This window comes from Leptonotus elevatus, chromosome 5, assembly GCF_054856555.1.
Source record: "Leptonotus elevatus isolate MCC_2025b chromosome 5, RoL_Lele_1.0, whole genome shotgun sequence".
NCBI classification, from domain to species: domain Eukaryota; kingdom Metazoa; phylum Chordata; class Actinopteri; order Syngnathiformes; family Syngnathidae; genus Leptonotus; species Leptonotus elevatus.
Window position 1 is genome coordinate 20,510,211 of NC_141243.1, and position 24,356 is coordinate 20,534,566.

Sequence of the window (24,356 nt, forward strand, 5' to 3'; positions counted from 1 at the left end):
GAGAGCAGCCCATTATTCTTCACACAACAGTGACACATCACGAGAAGGAGGAGGTGGCAGAGAGAGCTCATCTAGGCTGCCAGCCAACATCCCCAAGGCAACATAGAACGCTGATGGACTCGATAAACTGGGACTTGGGGCTCAGCAGCCCACTGACGGAGTTCCAGTGCTTTGGAGGAAAATAAACCTGGCGCGACACCATCCGGGTGCTTTCTGCTTCTCAAATTCCTGTAATAAACCAGACTGGCTTATCCAGGAATGATCAGGTTAGAGTACAGTTGATGCCCGTGCCTTGCTTGGCTTCTGCAATTGTGAGGAAAATGTTTGATTTGTGACATATTATGGGGCACATTTTAGTTCTGGAGTACATGGAAAACTGTACCACTTCAAAATAATGGTATTCATCACACACAGGTCCTATATTTATGACAGAGTTCTGTTCCTATGGCGATGATCAGTCAGAATGTATCATAATCCCTCACCAACCTAAGATAATGCAGTAAGCAATTCATAATTACAGTAAATAATGGTATGAAAAATCCAGGCCATAAATATAAAACAATTAAATGAAAAACAGTTAGAAAAACAATAACTGAGTGTGCCTTCTTGTGTCACGTGTAGATGTATTCTTACGCCACTGTGCGCTCGATTATTTTCTAACTGCATTGTAGCTTTTGTGCTAAATTCTTTGAACTTTTAATTCTTATTTGTTTATAAATTCATTTTTTGTCTGAATGAATGGTTTTTAACACTTTGTCAATATGTCTTTAAAGTTTCTTCTTTTCTTTTTTCTATTTTAACGTATCTGTAAAGCACTTTGTACCTTGTAGTGGAATTGACCTTACCGTAAACCACGGCCGCATGACCGGGTAAACCAGTCAAGACGCAAGACGTCATGTCTGCGTCGGCACATGCGTTTTTGCTGCGGACAAACAAAGAAATCCAGCTCCCATTAGTCATGACTTTTGTAAGAGTGATAACCTTTATCCCGGTCGACTAACCGGCCTCCTGCTGTAGTCACAGCTTGTGTAAGAGAGGTAACCGTTATCCCAATCGACCCAATCGTTTATTCCCTTCCCTAAACCCTCAAACAACAACAAAAAATGTCTGCTCTGGATCAAACTTTGTGGAAGACCACACGACCAGTTGAATCCCTCCAAAATGACCAGAAACTACTATGTCTGCACTAAGTTAATGTTCTCCATTGTTGTTTTTAGCCAAAGGCTAACGATAGCTCCGGGTAGCTAACTGTCTAGGCGTTTGTTGACTTACTATTTACTATTAATGCCAACAAAACATTGAAACTATGAGGTAATATACATTCATTCTTACGCTGCTTGACAGGAACAATATCCAAAAACTTTGGTTTTGCTGACAATCAGTCAAAGTGAGTCAGGCGAGTCTGTCTTTCTCTGTCATCAGGCTTGCTTTCTTTCTTCTATCTTCGTTCTTCTATTTCTCTCTGTTGAACTTAACATTGTGTTTGTCTCGTTGTGTCGTAGTGACACTTTCTTACTCTCCTTCCCAAGCTCTTCCTTGACTCACTTACTCACTGTCATACGCAGATCCACCCCACTACAGCGCCCCCTCTGGTGTGGGTGGCGTCAAACACCCAAAAACAAAATGCACACAATGACAATGGGGCAGTTGCAGTGATAATTATGCTGACTGACGAAAACCCGCTTCCGTCAGTGCTCATTTAAAAAAAAAAGTTTCCGTCAAGAAAACGGGCGTCCGTCAATTGTGACAGAATTCTGGTTCCGGTTGATTCTCCTTGCATCTAAGTTTTTATTCAATTGTATCTCTCATTACTCTCAAAGCACTTGTTTTTCCACTTGTCTACTAAGATTTAGTTTTTACGTTAACGTTACTGTTTTTTTTATATCATGATAAGTGCAAGGGCGTGCAGACTATTTATATCCACTATATTTATGTATTTTCCATATATTATTAAGATCCTGAAAATCTTGAATGTTTCATTTCAAATCCATTGTGGACCTCTGGTCCTAGCTATATAATGGTCTTGACCATGAATCAACTCCACAGAAGGCAGAGATTTGAATCAGCCAAAGCAAATGCCTCTGGATCTCTAGGGCTCCAATGAAAATGAATGTGTGAAGGTGAGTGTGTAGGTCAGGGTGAGCCTTTCAGTCAGTGACACTGATGGGCTTTTCCCCATTTACCAGGTTGGGTTTAATGGAGGTCATCTTTGCTTGGAATGCCATGCCATAGACTCGAGCACGCTGTCTCCCAAACTGAAACGTGATGCAGAAAATGACCAGTGGGTGATGGAGATTGATTCAAAGTAAACAGGAGTGCTAATCAATATGGGCCGCTGTGCTGCCAACAAACACAAGACTGCCTGCAGCCATCCACTGCTCACTCCAGGCTACAGTTGGGTGCAATCACTCTGCGTTTGTGTAATTTATGATGAAGGTGTCACTTTCAGAATGATATGCCACGGATGAGGGAGCCCAATTCACAAGAAAAATAGAAATGTTCATCCCTATAAAGAAAAACAAATTCTTCTGGGGTTCTATGTGCGCTTTCATTCGCAAGTTGATTGATCTGAGGGATGCCATAAAAGCTATGAGCAGAGCGCGGCATTCAAGTGGCTGTGAATGACAGATGAAATGAATTGAATATTTTTCAGGCCACTGTTATGAAACAGAATTAGAAGGCATTACACAAAGGTATTGTTTGACATTTGGGAAGTGCGCATGCTTGTGTGCAGTACAGAGTGGCATCACCCTTAAACTGTGAATTGAAGCTGCAATCCATCTCTTAGACTAGTTTCTTTTTCCCCTCATATGATTGAAATAAATGTCAGCTATCATGTCAGGGTTCATATGTTTTGGGTTTTCTATCATGTTGTGATCAAACTTCAAAATTCCATCCAGACTGTATTTTAGCTGCTGGCTCTATATTTCCTCCAAGATCACTGACCCCAAATGTTTTGGATTTTTATTTGTGAAACATTTTTTTACATATTCATTCACTTTATTGTTTATACCCTGGGCACAATTTCAGTGAATATGAATGATCCAACAAACGGTATGGCTATATCATGGAGAAAAAAAACTAATTATCTGTAAGTGGTTACCAAGGCAACGCAGCAGCAAAGAAATGTAAGGATCAATAATGAATACCTGGCAGATCATAGCTCAACAGCAAGTGAGTTGAGGGTGAAACTTTTTTTTTTTGACATGCATACAAATGTATTTATTTGCACGGTGAATGTCAGAAAAGGATTCTGATGTATTGTCAACTTTTCAGGTCTACTTTCCAGTTTAATTTTTTTTCCTGGGAGAGCACCACAGCCCCACCACAGTATCTATCTATTACTCAACAAAAATATAAATGCAACACTTTTGTTTTTGCTCCCATTTTTTTAATGAGATGAACTCAAAGATCTGAAACTTCTTCCACATGTACAATATCACAATTCCCCTCAAATATTGTTCACAATGTCTAAATCTGCGATAGTGAGCACTTCTCCTTTGCCGAGATAATCCCACCTCACGGGTGTGCCATATCAAGATGCTGATTGGACACCGTGATTAGTGCACAGGCATGCCTTAGAATGCCCACAATAAAAGGCCACTCTGAAAGGTGCAGTTTTGTTTTCATCTTGCAAGCCCACCTGTGAGGAGGGATGGATTATCTTGGCAAAGGAGAAGTGCTCACTATCCCAGGTTTGTGAACAATATATGAGAGAAATTGTGATATTTGTGTATATGAAAAAAGTTTTAGATCTTAGAGTTCATCTCATAAAAAATAGGAGCAAAAACAAAAGTGTTGCGTTTATATTTTTGTTGAGTATAGATGAGCATGAGGATTGTAAAATTGCATGCATACATTTTATTTTCATTTCATTCATTTATTTTGTTCTTTGAAATTTTGTTCAACCACAATCAACACTTGCGTTGTATCTTCTCCAAAGTAAAATAAAGAATGTCGTCTGCAAATAGAATGCATTTGAGCAGTTTGGATACACCAACTAAATCATTAACATTAATATACAAAATAAATATTTTTTGCCCGACCCCTGAGGTACTCCATAATGTATATAATGTGATTCAGATTTTATATTTTGTATCTGCACAAATGGCTTTCTATTTTCTTAATAACTTATAACACTTAAAAGCGCAACCCCTATTTGTTTTGTTTTGGGATTTTTAAGTTTATACATTTACATTTAGTTGATACTTAACGCCAAAGAGAGCGGTCGTAATGGATGTCATTTTCAACAACAGTGTAGACAGGCCTCTCGAACAGTGCTGCCCAAGCAGGCTTCACTTTATCTGTGCACTAAATGTATTCTACTTTATTTATTCATTCATTTCCAAGTGGCCAAGTGCTGTCACTTTGATGAATGGCAGCGGGAAGGAGCCAATTGTTTCACTCGACAGGAAAAGTCTCACATGCTCTGAACTCCTGTCCTCCTTGTCAGAGGAGCTCTGTCATTGTTGTGGTTTTCATGGTGCCATTGTCTTTACACACAGTCTCTCTCCACTGTCACAAAACCCCTCCCCCACCATTCCCAAGAGATTTGCTATTAGAATCTACCAGAGGAATTGGGTGTGTTCACTTCAATTTGATGTCCAGTTTTTTGAACGCGTCATGCCAGGTGGAGTCACTTCCAATGTTTCGGCAGTGGTGAGGACCTAGAAGCTGCTGTGACTGGCTCGGTTTTTGACACTTGGCTCAAACAGTCAGACTGTCAGATGATATGAAACTAAAATAGCATATATTAGCCCCATTAATGCACTTTCAGGGAGCTTTTTTTTTTAGATTGAGGTTGTATTACAGTAACTGTTTTAGAATTATAATTGTATGATGTACAGTACAAGTGAAATCAGTGTCAACAGGCAAAGTAAATATGCTGCTGTCGCACTACTAATAATAAAGGCACCTGCCAGTTTGTAATATATATAGTAACAGCCCCAACGCTGCTGGTTCCATGTTTGCAGTCCCGCTATTCCTCAGATTTTGTGTGTGTCCAATTATAACTCAATTTTTTTCAATATTTTGGGATGTAGATCATAGGTGGCAACACGCAATTAACACTGTTTAACACTGTAAATTTGAAAGAAAACAGGAAGTGTTTCAAAGTCAGCCTCATTTTTTTGCAAATAAGAAAGACTACTTGTGTCAATCCTCTATCAGCCTGCGTTTTACACCTTCAGAAAGCAACAGCTGTATGTTCATTTTGTAATGTACATCTTAAGGCATGATTATTGACGTAAATTGTCAGATGACGAGTTTGTTTTCTTGAAAAAAAAATGGATTTGTTTACTAACAAAGGGATCAGTTCACTGTTACATGGTTTGCACTATTACACTATTGTTGTCTTATTTATTGCTCTTCTTGCTCTTTTTGTTTTGTATAGTTTTAAAGTGTGTTTAATGACCTTAAAAAAATAAAGTAATTTTTTTTTATAAATGGTATAGAAATATGTCAAAGGTGTATTTAAATAGGGTATTTTTATATTGCGGTGATTCCAATCACTTATTGTGGGGATGGTCTGGAATGTAAGCAATCCAAGGAAAGGGTTTTTGTATAATTATGAGTCATTACTTCCACACACAGCTGTTTGATGTCTTGGTGGCACCTAAAACCACTAATTGTTCTATTTCCAATATAGGCATGTGATGTTGCTCTTTAGAATTTTACATTTAACATTATTATGAACAGAACAGTAACATTATTTCAAAAAAGGAATGGAAAAGCGAAAGATCTTTCACATCTCATCAAATAGAAATGATCTTCCCCGTGGTTTGTAGCTCGTAGCTCAATATAAATTTATCTTGACCATTTTCTGCTGATGACCTTCTTTCTCAACTCAACACTTTATTGAGAGAGCACTTTTAAAACAACCATTGCTGCATACAAAGCCACTTTTGCAGCACGAAGAGACACATTTTCAAAACGAATCAGAATGAGTCACCACGTAACGGAGACTAATGCATCTTATTTGAAAAGAAAGAGGTTGCATACGCTTTAATAGCCACTTTTAGTGGATTTCTTACATATATTTTTCTGTTGATATTGTTTTTAATTCTTTACCAAAGAAGGATTCAGCCATTGGCCACTTGTTTTTTTCCCAATGGTTTCCCAGGCATTTTTGAGCTCATCATTAATATTTTTTTCTAACTGCTTTTATTGTCCAAATAGTATGTATATGACATAAATACTGTACTTGTAGGCTTCACAATACCTCTGTGAGCACTTTCACATTTTCCATATAAGATTGTGATCTATTGTTACCTATTTTAAAATAATCATTGTGGTTTGCCTAAGCAACTGTTTTCCCAGCATCTTAAAGTTGCTTTCTGAAGGATGTTCAAATATTAAAGATGTTCTCAATTCCGTAATTGTCATTAAAACTCTCATGAGTGTCAATTATGTGACAGGAATTAAATGGCGAGCTGTTTTAATAATAATAATAATAAAAATAATAAAAATAATTGTTATGGATTACATTTAACAAAAATGTAGGCGCATTGTCAGTAAGTAATACTACAATCACCATTTGAAATAGGTAATAAGAACACATACACAACAACAGCCAAATTCTTGCACATATTCTTTCAAATTTGCGCAAGTTTTCTCTTCACACAGCCTCTGAAATCAGGCTTATCTGTATGCATGAATTTCATGAAAGCCATTGGGAATGCAAAGCCTGCTTACCTATCTGAGGTGATAGAAGAGAAGGAAAGAACACATTCTCAGTCTTTTTCAGTCTTTCCCCCCTCATGTTGCCACCGTCTTGGTTGCCATGGTGAGGCCCTCGGAGTTAAGGAAACTGCACACGCTGTCAGTCAGGAGAAACAGCTGTAATCATCTTTTATTTTCTCGTGAAGTCACAGAATGAATAAAGAGAACAGAGAGCTTCAGAACCATGCAAAATCTCTTTGTTGGGCAGTGGTGCATCACACCCAGACATTGCTTCTGTCACTTGCTGCTGGTTCTGCCACATTTAATCAATTTCAACAAATGTCCTAGTTTGAGGAAGTCCAAAAAGGTATGCTTCAAAAGTTTAGAAAGATTTAGTGTAAAAAATGAAGCACTGTGCTTGACACTCACAAAATGATCTGCACAAGTCTGTGTGTAGAAGATGAATGGCATAATGATCCAAGGCTCAGATCTATGTATAATAAATGTATTTATTAGATTAAAGGGGAAGTAAAGTTCAATATTCAAAACACAGCTCTCTGCTTAAATCGCATTTGTGGAATATGAATTAAGCAGCAAGCACCCCTTTTTCTCCATCTCAGGGTGTGGCCATTTTGTCACTTGCAAGCCAAGCCGTGATTGGTCACCTGGTGGTTACCGAATAACATGATCGGTCATTACCTGAGCCCCGAGAAACTGTGATTTCATTTTCAGTCACAGGAAGTGGCAAAATGGCCGCCCCCTGAGATAAATAAATAAAAATTCAGCTTAATTCATATTAAATATAATATAATATTATATATATATATATATAACAATATTATTCAAAATACAGTGTTTCGATTGTCGACATAGAATGTACTTTTGTAAAGAAAACTTTTAACTTGACTTCCCCTTTTAAGGAAAATACATGCAGATTGTTGTATTGGAGTGAGTAATTTTTCTTTCAGCTGCCAATAGCTTGAGCCGGACAGTAGAGTAATTTAAATTAGAGCTGTCAAACAATTAACTGTTTTAATCAGATTAATCACATTTTAGAATTGAATTAATCACGATTAATCACTTAATTAAAAAGCGTTTTCTACCCGCCAAATTTAAAGAGCACCCGTTATGTGTTAATTTTTCTGACATTTAATGTTATGAGGACAATTTTGATCCACTGCTTTTTCTAATTAAATACTAGGATCATTTAAAATGAAAAAAAATGACCTTAAAATTTTGACATGAACAAAGTTTCTGAATGTCAAACGCAAACATTTGTTAAATGCTTTACATTAATGCAAGTAGTTAAGTTTATTGCTCAAACACAACCTGTGCTACCTTTAACGTAATAGTGTGATTAATCTGCATTAATACATGATTAATGCAATATTTTTTGGTGATTATTTAATTAGTTAACGCTTTAACTTAGACAGCACTAATTTAAATGTTAAATTTTATATTATTTTGGTACATGACAACACCACACGGTCAAGCCAGAGCCGAGATTCAAACACGAAACCTCAGAACTGTGAGTACTCATGCTAACCACTCAACCACAATGATTTAAGTGAAATAAGTCTTAAATCCATAATTATATTGCATTGACTAGTATTTCCGCTTTATAGCCAGTTAGCCACATTACAATCAATCATCAGACTGTCACTGAAGAGAGAAGGTTTAGAATGTAAATGTTTTCAGCAATGCTACATACAGTGACACTTGACACTCAGGCAAGCCAGTAGATTTTTTTTTTTTTAATCCATCCTCATGGTGGATGTTTAGGCGTGGTGCAAGGTGTTTTGGGAATGTGGAACCCCAGCTGCACTTTGCAGATACACAAGCCAGCACTTTGCTGCCCAGACACATCAACATGGTGCTGCCTGTCCACTATCTCCTGGGGCATGCTGCAGTGGTATATGAGGGATTAAGGCTTTTTTTTTATGTAGCATTTGGGGAGCCAGAGGTGTGTGCAATATGCAATAGCACTTGTTTGTGCCATGTTTTTCAGCAAGTCTGGACTTTCAATTGCCCAATCCTTGAAGCTCAGTATGTGCAGAATTAATATTTTACATCTCGATTGGGCTATACGAGAGACATTGTGATATCTTTACCTGTATAGAAGTGTCAAGGAAAAATAACTTCAAATCAATTAAAATGAGTTTTTGTTCCATTGTTTAAAAGGATAAATATACCATTAAGAGGAGAATAAGTACTGAACAGGAGCAGGACCTCTCCTAGTGTGGAGTTAATATAAAAACAACTATTTTTGTGAAGATCTGCTTCAATTTGAATCTAGCTTAATTGAGTAATCTATTGCAAGTAATGACTTTTTTAGAGTGTTGAAATGATTTTCTCCTCAGCAGCTTACTTCTATTTTCCTAATGAAAATCCTGAATGCATGCGCCATCTGGATACATGGCTGTTAAAGCATTTCCCATTTAATGCATAATCTGGGACAATTACCAATCACTTTGACCCATGTGTGATAAATTGTATTTGAGGGAAGCCCATTTGTTCGGGCTTTATCTCTAAAGCTGCTCAAAACATTGGATTATCCATTGTCACGCAGCAATGGAAAACGAGTACAATCCAAGGTTGTTATAGTTTGGATTTTTCATTATAGTTTAGTTTTTATTTTGTTTTGACATTTTTTCCCAAATTCAGTTAGTTTTAGTTAGTTTTTAGAATGGATTTTTATTTTATTTTATTTTTTTATTAGTTTTAGTGTTTGGGCAAATGCTTAGTTTCAGTTTAGTTTTTATTAGTTTTTTTTATTAGTTTTTTACATTGTGTCATTTGTTTAGTGCAAGATTTTTTTAAGGTCACAATAAGCAGTGCTGATTAAAAACTCAAACTAAAAAAGATCCAATTTAAAAATGTATTAACTGAAAGAACAATATATAAATAACTATGGCCATTCCAAAACAATGAACAAATACAACAGCCCACTTGAGCTTCAGTGCAATTAAGTCCAAGAAAGTGCATTAATGTTGCTTCTAAAGTGACAACAATGCAGGTAAAAAAAAAAAATATTAAAACACAACATACTGTAAACCCTGCTAAATTTACAGTGGTTATAAAGTCTAGACACCCCCATATCAGCTTTTCGGCGGAGCAGTCTGTCACCATTCTAGAAAGTTCCATTTCTATAACAGACTTTTCCTGACTTTTATCATAACAACTTAGCTCTTGAATGGGAGTATTCAGACTTGCTACATCCATTGTACTACAATTCAAACAGATACACATTTAAAGGGGAAGTCAACCCCAAAAAAGTTCTACATAATGTGTTTTATGCAACCTCACTGGTCTGAACACAGTATTCTGATTAATTTGTTGCGTTTGTGGATTATGAGTTAAGCAGCAAGCTCCCATTTTTGTTATCTCAGGGGCCCCCGAGCAACAATGATATCAGAGATTTTGTAGCTTAATTCATATTCCACAAACGTAAAATTAATCAGAATGCCGTGTTTAGAACTAGTGGGGGCGCATAGAACATATAACATTATTGGGTTGACTTCCCCTTTTAGATTTGTACAACAGTACAGTTTGCACCACTTTAATTGAAAAAGTAAGCACAATAACACACAATGAAACTGCTTCCATTCACACACACACGCACACACACACACAGAGCACCCCTGAAATCTTACGTATCTCTTCTGCTCTGAGCATATCATTATAGTGTATCTGTCCATTTATCCAGTAGCCGTACTGCTTATATCATACATCATTTGCTGTTTTTTGTTTGTTTGTTTTACTACAAATACAGTACTGAGTACTATATCGTCCACAGTGCCTAAATACGTCCAGTATGAACGCTGTCCTCGGTGCTGGCCATTAGAGCTTTAACCTCTGTGTGACTTCTGCCACCCAGTGGCGGCTTTGTCTGACAACAAACGAGATCGGGAGAGAAAGCGAGAGAGCGAGAGAGCGAGAGAGCGAGAGAGCGGGAGGGAGAGGGGGAGAGAGAGAGAGAGAGAGAGAGAGAGAGAGAGAGAGAGAGAGAGAGAGAGAGAGAGAGAGAGAGAGAGAGAGAGAGAGAGAGAGAGAGAGAGAGAGAGATAGAGAGAGAGAGAGAGAGAGAGAGAGAGGGGGGGGGGGGGGGGTCCGGAACCAACTGAAGCTCATGTTTCTACCCGACGTACATGCGCGATGCACTCTAGGTACTCGTGTATTTATATCATCTAATCTTGTTTGGTAAGCATGACATCTTTCATATTTTGAGTACAGTATTACATAAAAATGATTGAAGTGTATTAAACATGCTTTCATGATGACTGAACAAGCGCTGTTTGTTAGCTGCAGCTGCCTTTAAGATGCTAGGTTGCGTTGTTCCTGTGGTGAACATGAATTTAAAATAAATGCTTAGTTGTAATTTATCGCACTAAACTGGTTGAATGTGAAAAACTGCTTTAATCTGAAGTTATTGTGTTGATTTAATTTATTTTATCTTAAAGCATGCAACTGTCGGATTCACCAACGCAATATGATGGGTCACAAATGCATGCATAAAATGCAATTCATATTTCTAGCAATTATGCAAGCTGTATGACAGTACAGCAGGGGTCACCAACATATAGACTACATAAGTAACTGTTTGATTTTTTCCCCCGTAAAAATAGCTCACCAGTGGCAGGACATTGTGATTTAATGGGAATATTGTTAAAAATGTAAACTCCTGCAGATAGAAAACGTGTTGCATATGATATTAATCGGTTCTGTAGCCTGTTAAATCATTGTTGTGAGCGATCATTAACATGGTCAGTGTCTTCACATGGGTGAATATTATTCATTAACATTTAAATTAAGGTAAATTGAACAAAAAAAATGTAGCCCTTTGCCTTATTCAGTAACTAAAAAAAATACTCTCAGTTTAAATAATGTTGGTGATCCCTGCACTATGGTATTTTAAAATGGTGTCTCTCTGTACTTCTATCCACCTCAGTAAGTCAATGGACTGACATCAGCCAGTCAAGATGCTAAAAGATCTTCCTCGAGACGCCCTGCTCCGGCCGTTGACCAGGAATGAGGTGGTGGGCATGCTGTTGAGACTGACTATTTTTGGAGCAGCCACCTACTACAGCATAAAATGGATTGTGGACGCAATGGACCCTACTGCTAAACAGAAAAGCCAAGCCAAGAAAAGGGTATTTGTCTTTTTTTTTTTGTTAAAACTAAAACCAAGTGTGCAAGTTTAGCAGCATCTGTACCAATATTAATGAGCCCTTTTGCGCCCAGGCGGAACAACTTATGAAGAGGATTGGTGTTGAGGGGGTAAAGCTGACTGAGTATGAGATGAACATTGCATCACAACTAGTGGATCCACAAACAATGAAGGTAATGAATATAAGTCTTTCCCATCAAGAGCGAAGATTGTATGGCCACAATGAAATCATAATCTTATGGAAGCTGAAAAGGTTTGTCATGTTATAATAACTATACAATGTAAAAAATTTATTTATCAAAAAAAAGATATGTTGTTGCGCTGTTTGTTTGCAGTGTTTTGGAACTCTCACTGTATTATCGTTTGTGGGATTTTATTTATATTTTGCTCCAATTCTGAGTTGGGCTGAACAATTAATCAAAATCAAATCACAATGTAGTCTCAAAGGCTGCAATTTGGGAGAGAGGAGCAAATCACATCAAATCACAATCGCAATATTGAGCAAAACAAATGCAATTTGATTATTTCCCAAATGGTTCAGCCCTAGTTCAAAATCAATTAAATGGCAGGACAGTTTTACTTTGTATCCTACTTGCTCTTGTGGAGACAAATGCTCAGCTTTAAACCGTATTTTGTCTCGCTGCAGGTGTCCTGGAGAGATATAGCAGGTCTAGATGAGATCATCAATGAGCTACAAGACACCGTCATTCTGCCCTTTCAGAAAAGACATCTTTTGGCTGGATCTAAACTCTTTCAGCCACCTAAAGGTAACTCTTTCATGTCGTAAACACAATGACAATAGAAAAAACATATCGCTTATATGACAGAAAATTATATTTCTTTGTTCAATAAATTCAACATACGCAATACCCTTACTTAAATAATGTGGTTCATTTTGAAAATGTCCAATGGGGACTGCGCGTTTGTTGTTTAAGATCCCATCACTAAACTGACATTGCTTTCACGCATTGAATTTATTAATACCACCTTAAACATTCTTGAAAAAGTATTAAATTATAATATCTGGGTGAGGTCTTAAATTTCATACATTCTCCGTGGAGAAGCAGCAAGCCATATTAGGAGAAGTTGGCGGAACTGTCTGTCCCTAGAGTGCAGGGTGGTATTGCGGACGGGACATGTCGAGAGTCGAGTCCTCCACACACTACGCGGCCAATTTGAATGTAGGAGGGGAAAGAGGATGTTTTAATTGCTATTCACTGTTTGGAACTTACTCACTGAAGAAAAGGAAAAAGTTTGAACTGTCAGCGTGCTGCGGCGTCCTGCTACGGAGGAGCTAGTTGCTAACCCGCTACATGCTAACGTGAGTCAGAGTTCCACCTTCTGTACATATTACGCACCGATGTACTATTTAAACATTAATAACATATTAACAATAAAAATGTGAGGCTTACAGTTGGGTGCGGTCTATATGTGTAACAAACTCCAGTATTCCCCAAATGGAGCTAGCGCGGTTTATAGTCAGGTGTGCCTTATAATCCAGAAATGACTGTTCATACGAGGCTGGATTAATACTTTACTACAGGTTCAAGTGCCTATTTCCAATTGAATGCCTATGTCTGAGTGTCTGTACATTTCTGGTGAAATATCCAATATGGCTTTGTTTAACCTAAATGACAAAATGGAACAAAAAAAAAAAAAATATATATACAAAATATTCATTTGGCTTGGGCTGGCCCTCCCCTTGATGATTTAAATGAGGGTTAACCCCCACTTGTGGCAACTAACAATTATGGCGCTTGTTAAATTATGGAGACTGATGTACTGTATTTACAACATATTATAATATAATTATATAATACACAACATAATATATTAATTGGCCTTGCTTTTACTGTTGTACAGATTTCCAGGAGGTGTTTTTAATGTGTTTATTTGTTGTGGGTTTATCTTCACCATCAATCACTGTATTTTGATGATATCAAACTCATTGCCGGCTCGCTACATATATATCTGATCTGTGCATTCACATTTGGCAGATATCTGACACATATCATATCATAGATACGTGTTCAATTGGAAGATGCCTGATTCCAATGAAAAGTTATAATTCCATGCATATTGTTTGTATCTATTCACACTGCCATGACACAACGAATTGTGCCACTTGTAATGTGCAAGGTAAATCCAGCCCTAAAGCGCCTTTTAATCAGGTGTGCTTTGCAGTCTCCACTGAGTTGTACAAGTTATGTTATTGGTGGAAAAAGTCATTAGTTTTCATTTTCGACATTACAAAAGCCCGCTATTTGCACAAGGGTGGTTAGAATTTATATAGCCACTCATGTCACTATGTGTATGAATGGGTGGCATTTACTTATATATGCCTTTCAGGGTACCAGTAGCACTTTTACAATACAATGATATAAGAAGAGGAACTCTCATTATGTCATTCACTACGACATTACATAAGGCCCAAAAAACACAACTAAAAACACACAGACACACACATTTTGAAATACGATTTAACTAATTCCCGACCAATTAATCGCCAATATATGCTTACTTTGTCATGCAATAGTAAATGCTATTCAGTGGTGGAGTCACTCAGAATGTTGTCCTTGCGCTGCTTGTCCAGTAAATGAAGTTCTGACTCCATCAATAAGCATCTTTCCTGATACCACAATGATATCAGTAGCAGCATAACCATGGCCAACAACATTGGCGGATTGCCGGTTTACATTGCTGCTGAGAGTGACATGGCTTTTACAGCAATATCTTCCGCTCCTCACCATCACAAACAAGTACAGATAGAGAAGAGAATAGTGTATAACACTTGTTCTTAAATCCACTGAACAAACAAACAAAGGGCAAGCAGGAGAAAGTTTTAGGTAGGTTTCAGCGTTTCAGTCTTTGCATGTGGACACACACATCTTGACGGAAAAACTTTTAAAAAATGAATAAGGAAAAGTTTGGCTCCATTTCAGTTGATCTCTGTCTGCCTGTCTGTGTGTGTGTGTGTGTGTGTGGGAGGGGGGGGGGGTCTCTCTCTCTCTGTACATCATGTACTGTGTTTAAAATGCAACTCTGTCAAAGATGACAGTTGAAATGTTTTGACATCTGTGTTTTTTTATTTATTTTCAAGTCATCATTTCCACCAAAATAATGGAGTGGAAGAAACTGATTGAACATTCAAGGGCATTAAGTATGTTTTGCCAGTAATTTAGCTCATTATGCTGCTTATGTAGTGCATACATTACATGGCCTAAATCTAAAGATAAAATCGTCAGTTAATGTTTGTCTGCATGTTTTGTACTTGAAAATTCAAAGATTTGTTCCGTTCCGTTCCGTTCCGTCTTCAATTCCGCTTATCCGGGGTCGGGTCGCGGGGGCAGCAGCTTTAGCAGGGAAGCCCAGACTTCCCTCTCCCTAGCCACTTCAGCCAGCTCCTCCGATGGGATCCCAAGGCGTTCCCAGGCCAGCCGTGAGACGTAGTCTCTCCAGCGTGTCCTGGGTCGTCCCCGGGGCCTCCTGCCGGTAGGACATGCCCGGAACACCTCCCCAGGGAGGCGCCCAGGAGGCATCCGAACCAGATGCCCCAGCCACCTCAACTGGTTCCTCTCAACGTGGAGGAGTAGCGGCTCGACGCTGAGTCCCTCCCGAATGACCGAGCTTCTCACCCTATCTCTAAGGGAGAGCCCGGCTACCCTGCGGAGGAAACTCATTTCGGCCGCTTGTATCCGGGATCTCGTTCTTTCGGTCACGACCCACAGCTCGTGACCATAGGTGAGGACAGGAACGTAGATCGACCGGTAAATCGAGAGCTTTGCCTTTCGGCTCAGCTCCTTCTTCACCACAACGGACCGATACGGCGTCCGCATCACTGCAGACGCTCCACCGATCCGTCTGTCGATCTCCCGCTCTAACCTATCCTCACTCGTGAACAAAACCCCAAGATACTTGAACTCCTCCACTTGGGGCAGGACCTCATCCCCGACCCGCAGAGAGCACTCCACCCTTTTCCGACTGAGGACCATGGTCTCGGATTTGGAGGTGCTGATCCTCATCCCAACCGCTTCACACTCGGCTGCAAACCGTTCCAGCGAGAGCTGGAGATCATGGCTTGAAGAAGCCAGCAGCACCACATCATCTGCAAAAAGCAGAGATGCAATGTTGAGGCCACCAAACCGGACCCCCTCGACACTCCGGCTGCGCCTAGAAATTCTGTCCATAAAAATTACGAACAGAATCGGTGACAAAGGGCAACCTTGGCGGAGTCCGACCCTCACAGGAAACGAATTCGACTTACTGCCGGCGATGCGGACCAAACTCTGACATCGGTCGTACAGGGACCGAATAGCCCGTATCAGGGGGCCCGGTACCCCATACTCCCGAAGCACCCCCCACAGGACTCCCCGAGGGACACGGTCAAACGCCTTCTCCAAGTCCACAAAACACATGTGGACTGGTTGGGCGAACTCCCACGCACCCTCAAGGATCCTGCTGAGGGTGTAGAGCTGGTCCACTGTTCCACGGCCGGGACGAAAACCACACTGCTCCTCCTGAATCCGAGATTCAACTTCCCGACGGATCCTCCTCTGCAGCACCCCCGAATAGACCTTACCTGGGAGGCTGAGGAGTGTGATCCCTCTAAAGTTGGAACACACCCTCCGGTCCCCCTTCTTAAAAAGAGGAACCACCACCCCGGTCTGCCAATCCAGAGGCACTGTCCCTGATGTCCACGCGATGTTGTAGAGACGTGTCAACCACGACAGCCCCACTACATCCAGAGCCTTTAGGAACTCCGGGCGAACCTCATCCACCCCCGAGGCCCTGCCACCGAGAAGCTTTCCAACCACTTCAGTGACTTCGACCCCAGAGATAGGGGGGCCCACCTCAGAGTCCCCAGACCCTGCTTCCTCAAAGGAAGGCGTGTTGGTGGAATTGAGGAGGTCTTCGAAGTATTCTCCCCACCGATTCACGACGTCCCAAGTCGAGGTCAACAGCACCCCATCTCCACTATACACAGTGTTAATGGCGCACTGCTTTCCCCTCCTGAGACGCCGGATGGTGGACCAGAATTTCCTCGAAGCCGTCCGGAAGTCGTTCTCCATGGCCTCACCGAACTCCTCCCATGTCCGAGTTTTTGCCTCAGCGACCACCGAAGCCGCATTCCGCTTGGCCAGCCGGTACCTGTCAGCAGCCTCCGGAGTCCCACAGGCCAAAAAGGCCCAATAGGACTCCTTCTTCAGCTTGACGGCATTCCTTACCGCTGGTGTCCACCAGCGGGTTCGAGGATTGCCGCCCCGACAGGCACCAACCACCTTACGGCCACAGCTCCGATCGGCCGCTTCAACAATGGAAGCACGAAACATGGTTCATTCGGACTCAACGTCCCCCGCCTCCCCCGGGACAACGGAGAAGCTCTGCCGGAGGTGGGCGTTGAAACTCTTTCTGACAGGGGATTCTGCCAGACGTTCCCAGCAGACCCTCACAATACGTTTGGGCCTGCCTGGTCGGACCAGCATCTTACCCCGCCATCAGAGCCAACACACCACCAGGTGGTGATCAGTTGACAGCTCCGCCCCTCTCTTAACCCGAGTGTCCAACACATACGGCCGCAAATCCGATGACACGACTACAAAGTCGATCATCGAACTGCGGCCTAGGGTGTCCTGGTGCCAAGTGCACATGTGGACACCCTTGTGCTTGAACATGGTGTTCGTTATGGTCAGTCCGTGACGAGCACAGAAGTCCAACAACAAAACACCGCTCGGGTTTCGATCGGGGGGGCCGTTCCTCCCAATCACGCCCCTCCAGGTCTCACTGTCATTACCCACGTGAGCGTTGAAGTCCCCCAGCAGAACGAGGGAGTCCCCGGGGGGAGCGCTCTCCAGCACACCCTCCAAGGACTCCAGAAAGGGTGGATACTCTGAGCTGTTGTTCGGTGCATAAGCACAAACAACAGTCAGGACCCGTCCCCCCACCCGTAGGCGGAGGGAGGCTACCCTCTCGTTCACCGGGGTAAACCCCAACGCACAGGCGCCCAGCCGGGGGGCAATGAGTATACCCACACCTGCTCTGCGCCTCTCACCGTGGGCAACTCCAGAGTGGAAGAGGGTCCAGCCCCTCTCGAGAGGATTGGTACCAGAACCCAAGCCGTGTGTGGAGGTGAGTCCGACTATATCTAGTCGGAACTTCTCAGCCTCAACTTCTCAGCCTCGCACATCAGCTCGGGCTCCTTCCCTGTCAGAGAGGTGACATTCCATGTCCCCAGAACTAGCCTTTGGCTGCCACCCAGCTCACTGCGCACCCGACCGCTTTGGCCCCTTCCACCGGTGGTGAGCCCATGGGAGGGGGGACCCACGTTGCCTTTTTGGGCTGTGCCCGGCCGGGCCCCATGTCAAAGATTTGTAAAACAGTCAAATGTTCTGCCTGTAATTCTAATTTTTTTTCTTGTAAACCTTTAAGGGATCAAAGAAAAAGTTGTTTGTTTCATTTTGTATTTTTAAATTAACTGGACGATTATTCAGTTATTGGAATTGTTTTCTGATAAATACTGGAACCTGTCGGCCCAAAAAAAAATATCCATATCCCTCGATTAAAGAAATACTTACATTTTACAGAGTTGTTTTTTGTTTTTTCTGAAAGTTTTGTGTAGGGATGAGACCTCCTCCAAAATTAGCGCTCTGGGAGGATTGTTCCTTTTTTAGCCTCCAAGCTCTGTTTATCTACTCTGTGAACGTTTGCTCTTGGGAACCAAACCACATCTACTGTGTGCGACCAACTCAGGAAAGAATATTCCCCGTGCTGCAATTTGTTGTAAACTGTGTTGTTTTCCTGGAAAATCCTGGAGAGATGTATTGTTTTTTTTGTTCTTTTTAATGACCACATTTTTTCTATATCAACCACTGTATTTGCAACAGTACTGGCATTTCGTAATTGCATGGTACTTATTTACATTTTCTTTAATGAGCAGCTCAACTGAATAATAGTCCCCCAAAAAATGACAAAGATCTATTATTACCATTTTGTCCTTGCAGGAGTTTTACTGTTTGGTCCTCCAGGCTGTGGCAAAACCATGATTGCCAAGGCAACAGCCAAAGCTTCTGGCTGCAAGTTTATCAACCTGCAAGCATCTACGCTGACCGATATGTGGTATGGCGAATCACAAAAGCTGACAGCTGCCGTCTTTTCATTGGCGGTCAAACTACAACCATGTATCATTTTTATTGATGAAATTGGTGAGTGGATCAAACAGGATGACTCTCAGTACATATTCTTTTGAAAGATGTTTCCTTTTTTATATATACGGTGTATACATCGAGATAATAGCTGCCTATAAAAAGATTAATGCTAAACCACAGGAGCCCATTTGAAAGAATATCATATATGTCCAAATGCTCATAAATATGAAATGTTTACAATGCAGTGAATTGTTAGACATATTTGTTTTGCTCATTTTACTGAACAGTTTGTAATTTGCGTAAAAAAAAAAAATACATTTCCCAATAAATTCAATAATTGGGATTTTATTGAAATCCAGCACTTGATTTTCAAAATTACCCAGTGTTCCACAATATTATATTATGCACAACAGTTTAAAAATGCTAAATTTAAAAAAAACTTCCCCAGAAAAACTACAAATAAAGCTCTGTCCTCCAAAACTATCTGATAGCAGCAGCAACTTTGATGCATGATTTCTTCATTTCCAGTTACATTACAGCTATCCCTAGTTCATATTAAAATCATGCAGCCACTTGCGTGCGTGTGAGGCAAGTCATAGTTCAATCATGTATTCCCTTAATAGAAACAAAAATGATTTAATGGTAAAAAGTCAGGGCTGATTTATTAATCTAAAATAAATGAACTGATAGAAAATAAGACACAGCAAGTGCTGGATCTGGTGATGCCCTTAATATAGACTTGAGTAATTCTTCCTGTGTGCTTGAACACATGGCAAAACATAGCGGGGTATTGCATTTTTAGTCAGCCATCTTTCCCCAAGGACCTCATTACAGTTCCTAAATTGTGAAGTTTAATCTTCCAAAACAGTTGTTTTTAATTGTTGCTGACATAAAACATACTCCAGAATCCTTTAATGGTTTCTTATGTTAAATAAAATTGGTAATAGTATGAATTTTCTATTTTGTGTTTGTCAGAATCATTTCTCAGGAACCGCTCCAGTCTTGATCATGAGGCCACCGCCATGATGAAGGCCCAGTTCATGAGCCTGTGGGATGGCCTGGAAACCTCTTCAGCCACTCAGGTAAATATCAGCACTTACCGTACTCGCGCTGTTCTCCATCAGCAGCTCTGTAGCTGTTAGCAGGTTGTACTCGCATGTGCTCAATCACACTTGTTTCTATTGCAGGTGATGGTCATGGGGGCAACAAACCGACCGCAAGATGTAGATCCTGCTATCCTACGCAGAATGCCCACCACGTTTCATGTCGGCCTTCCTGTAAGAACGTCCCTGCAAAAGCATGTTCAATCTGTAATATACATTTTTTAACTTAAACTTTTCGAGAACAGTCATCAAATCTGTAACATAAAGACCAGTGTGCTTAATTTATAAAATGTTCATTGTTCATCCACCACACAAACATTGTGTTTCATTTTAATTTGAGCAACAACAAAAAAAAGTCGTCTTTTTTTGCAGGACACAAAACAAAGACACGACATCCTGCGATTGATATTAGCAGAAGAAAATGTAAGATGATGAAAATGCATGCAAAAAAACACAGTGGAACCTACTTTCAATGATTGTGCCATGTTACCATCCTGCTTTCTGTTGGACAGCTGAGCAGCACTATTAATTTGAAGGAGATAGCCGAGAAGACAAAAGACTACTCGGGCAGCGACCTGCGGGAACTTTGCCGCGATGCCGCCATGTACCGAGTTCGAGACTACGTCCGCAAGGAACAGATGCGGCAGATCGCTCAGCAGTTAGGAGAAATCGAGGGAGAGGAAAGGTAGGAGCCACGCCCACAATGTTTCAGCTGAACTCTTTTTGCGTAACAGTCGCCAACTCAAATTCAAGCTTGCAGCTAGATGAACTCATGGGTCACGAATGAATACATACGTTTTATTATAAAGATCAATGCTCATAACTTTTAGTAAAACAAAGCAAAATAAAAGCAAATGCAAATATGGACAACAAACTTTGATAAGTTCCGGTATGTTATAAAGGAGCTCACCCCACAAAAGGAAATTGGGATTTTCTAAAACTGTACTAGAAGTCATCATTTGAATTTGTAAACACATGCAATTTTTTATTTTTTTTAAGATGTAAGATATAATCATTCAAATTATAATAAATAGTCTTGAAATGCAATACAGGTACTTGGAATGGTTGCTCAACTTGCAAGTGGACCAACTTATGAGTTAAAAAAATATATTTATATTTATTTATTTATTTTACTTTGATCTGCAAGCAAAAAAATAGATACAAATGCTAGATGGTGGCAGTGAACTTTACAAGCAGCAGTTTGCGGATAGTCAACAATTAATTGAAAAAAACAATAAGAGGCCAACCATTTGTTACAAGATGTTTATAGCCACTCCTCGTTGAAGTTTAGCATCCAATCAAACACAAAACAAAGAGCATTACACATTTTGTAGATAAAACCAGACTAGTTCAATTTGTTTGTAGTAAATTAATATGAAGTTAACTTTTTGACTTACACTGACTGAAGTTAAGTTTTCCACAATATTCTAACATTCACCAAATAAATGAACCAATGAATGAATTTCTCAATGCCAAATATAAACACACATTGGTAATTTAATACTTTCTGGTAATGTCAGTAAAGGCAAAATATTTATTCTAAGTCTTGTTTTGAACAACATTGGATTATAAGTGTTCTAACAGTAAAAGCATCAAATGTACTTTTCATATCTCTGACTGTATTTATAACTTTTCATGTTGTGTGCTGCAGACCCGTGGACGAGGAAAAATTGCGGCCCATCACCCAGCTCGACCTCCTCTTTGGCCTGGACAAGATGAGGGAGTCCAAACGGGGTACTTCAACCACATTACCTACTGTTCCTGAGGTTCCACTTGACTGAACATCTTTTAAGGTCGTGGGCTCCCCCCCCCCCCCCCCCCCTTTTCTCATTAATGTCCATCATGTACACCCTCCTTTTCGTCTTTGTCTGTCTCTTATGTCAAATGAACAAGAAGTAGCATTCCGTTTTATGATCTTCTCTGTTGAGTTGCCAACAAAAGAAAAAAAATCAGCTACCTGAGCCATGCACAAACATTTATCACTTGCTGTGGCTATCGACGGCCCTAGTAGATCATAGTAGATGGAGCATGTTTGCTCAAATCCAAGACACAAAAGGAGCAGATAAAATGATGTAGCTATGACCGTAGTAGCGGAAGTAGTGTTTTGGTAAAATGCACTTGCTACATCATGCTTGCATTTCTGAAGATACCCTCCATGTAGGCTGTTAGTACACAAAAATAAATTCTTCACACCCACATAAATCATAAAAGCTCAATGCCGAGAACTTGATGAACATTGATGAATATGAATGAGCCTGCAGGTTTCTAAATAGTGAGTCATGGCACCAGCTAAAATACACTATGCATTATCGCAATCTGCCGGTGCAGTGATTTTATGTAAATGATCTGTGAACCACATTGGGAACAAGCGGTGTTAAAAAAAGAAAGAAAAGAAAAAAAGATGCATATCCTTGGTGAGACAAGGACAAAACTTTGATTGCCTACTGCTCGATACCAGCAATACAAATACAGTTGGAAAAGTGGGATTGTGTTGTTCTATAATGGGCACCACTCCGAACACACAATTATAAAAATGAGGTGGCCACTTAACTTTTTTTTTAATTTAAAAAATAAAATAAAATTTATGCTAAGAGTATACAGAAGGCTTTGACGCTGCCTTAACTGCAAAGAACAGTTGAAGAAATGGTGGTTATTACACAAACGGCCAGCAGGTGGCAGCAGAGCAAAAGAGATCAACCAGGGCCATGTTGAAAAAAGCTCATTTACTCACATTTCTAAATATATTTGTGAATAATGATGAAACTTGGCTATATTCTAATGCTAATTGCTGCAAAACGGAAACAGATAGAAATATCCCTTTTTTCTTGATGAAAGAAGAGACTAATGTTTCTTTTGGTAGGTTCCATGTTTTTGTAGAAATATAACTCAATATTCTGTGGGCCTTGCAAAATCAGTCAAAATCCAGTAAAACAGCTGAGAGTGAAGGGGATTGCTTTAGTGAAAATGTCTGGGAGTGAATGAGTTAATATCCCATTAAAGTCATAAAATATTTTGAACTTGCACATTTCTTTTAAATGTTTCCACTTGGTCCAAAAATAAACAAAGACATCTAACGTTGATTGTCCGTACTTTGAGTTTCCCTTACATTCCCATTTATCTTTTTTACCCATGTTGTATCAGTAAAGCATTATGTATGTTTACCGTTTGTCTATTGATTCCAGCTAGCTCAAATATTACTTTCCTTTACAAAATAGTAGTTACATATAGCCTACAGTAATATGACCAAACAAAAGCAACGTTAGTCCTATCTAGAGCTGTAAGATAAACACAGATGTGTGTCGGTTATAAATAAGATTACTACTTCCTATCTTATGATAATTATACAGTAACAGTACAGTGTATACATAATCATATTCACATTACTCAATGACACTTTTAGATGAATGTTTTTTTTTTGTTTGCTGGTGAACTTGAGGTAATGCTGTGTTGTGTGGCAGTTAACCACTCTGCTGTATTTTTGGATGTGGAAGGGAAATGCCTGAAGTTTAAATGATGGGCTATTTACAAATTCATAATATACACTTTTATGTATAATCAAAGTATCATTTCATATTTGCATGTGTTTACAATCTGATGTTTGTTCTTGAGAGCATTCATGAAGATGGACTCTGAGTTTGTGTGTCTCTAAGTAAACACCTGAGGGCGCTATAGCTGCACTACTTCTCACCAAGGCAGGTTGACATTTAGGCTGCTTTTATTGAATGTTTCTGATAGCATTAAGGTGACAATGAGCCCAGCATGTTACAATTATTTTGTTTCAGGAGTTATATATTGATAATTAGGTATTTCTGTGGCTACAATACCCCAGATGAGAGGTAAATGTCAACATGTTACCATGTAAACCAGTAATCCTGTCACTGCAAATACTTTATACATACTTATCTTGTACAGATAATGTTTGTTATTTTAACATGTTTCAAAGAAGAAAATTTGTTTCCCCATTTAAATGTTACCTCAGTCATTGATTGCCTTGTGAATATGTCAAAGCCACATTAGTGTAACATAAACGGTCTCATTGTTATTATTTATCAAATAAACTATTGGAACATCATAAATGAGGATTGTGTTTTATTTATTTATTTATTTTATTGACTGCTTAAAGTATTTTATTTGCGCTGGCGAGCTCGTATTGGATTGTTGGAGCTAACAACACGTCTGAATGCCTGCATTGTTCTTTTGTTAGTCCTGTTTAACAAAAAAATACACACATTGCCTCTCATCAGACTTGCTGACAGACTAAATACCTCAAAATTACAGTCTGAG

At 39.8% G+C, this 24,356-nt stretch overlaps 1 protein-coding gene across 1 annotated transcript; it reads left to right on the forward strand.

The window, feature by feature from the left end:
• Positions 1–10,752: 10,752 nt before the first annotated feature.
• atad1a (ATPase family AAA domain containing 1a) lies at positions 10,753–24,148 on the forward strand. The gene is made up of 10 exons (XM_086077090.1): positions 10,753–10,860; positions 11,609–11,810; positions 11,902–12,000; positions 12,474–12,594; positions 18,826–19,026; positions 19,945–20,051; positions 20,157–20,246; positions 20,445–20,495; positions 20,585–20,757; positions 21,724–24,148. Exons 2-10 carry the CDS (start codon positions 11,640–11,642, stop codon positions 21,851–21,853), a joined length of 1,143 nt encoding a protein of 380 aa, XP_085933216.1. The 5' UTR covers positions 10,753–10,860; positions 11,609–11,639; the 3' UTR covers positions 21,854–24,148.
• Positions 24,149–24,356: the final 208 nt, after the last annotated feature.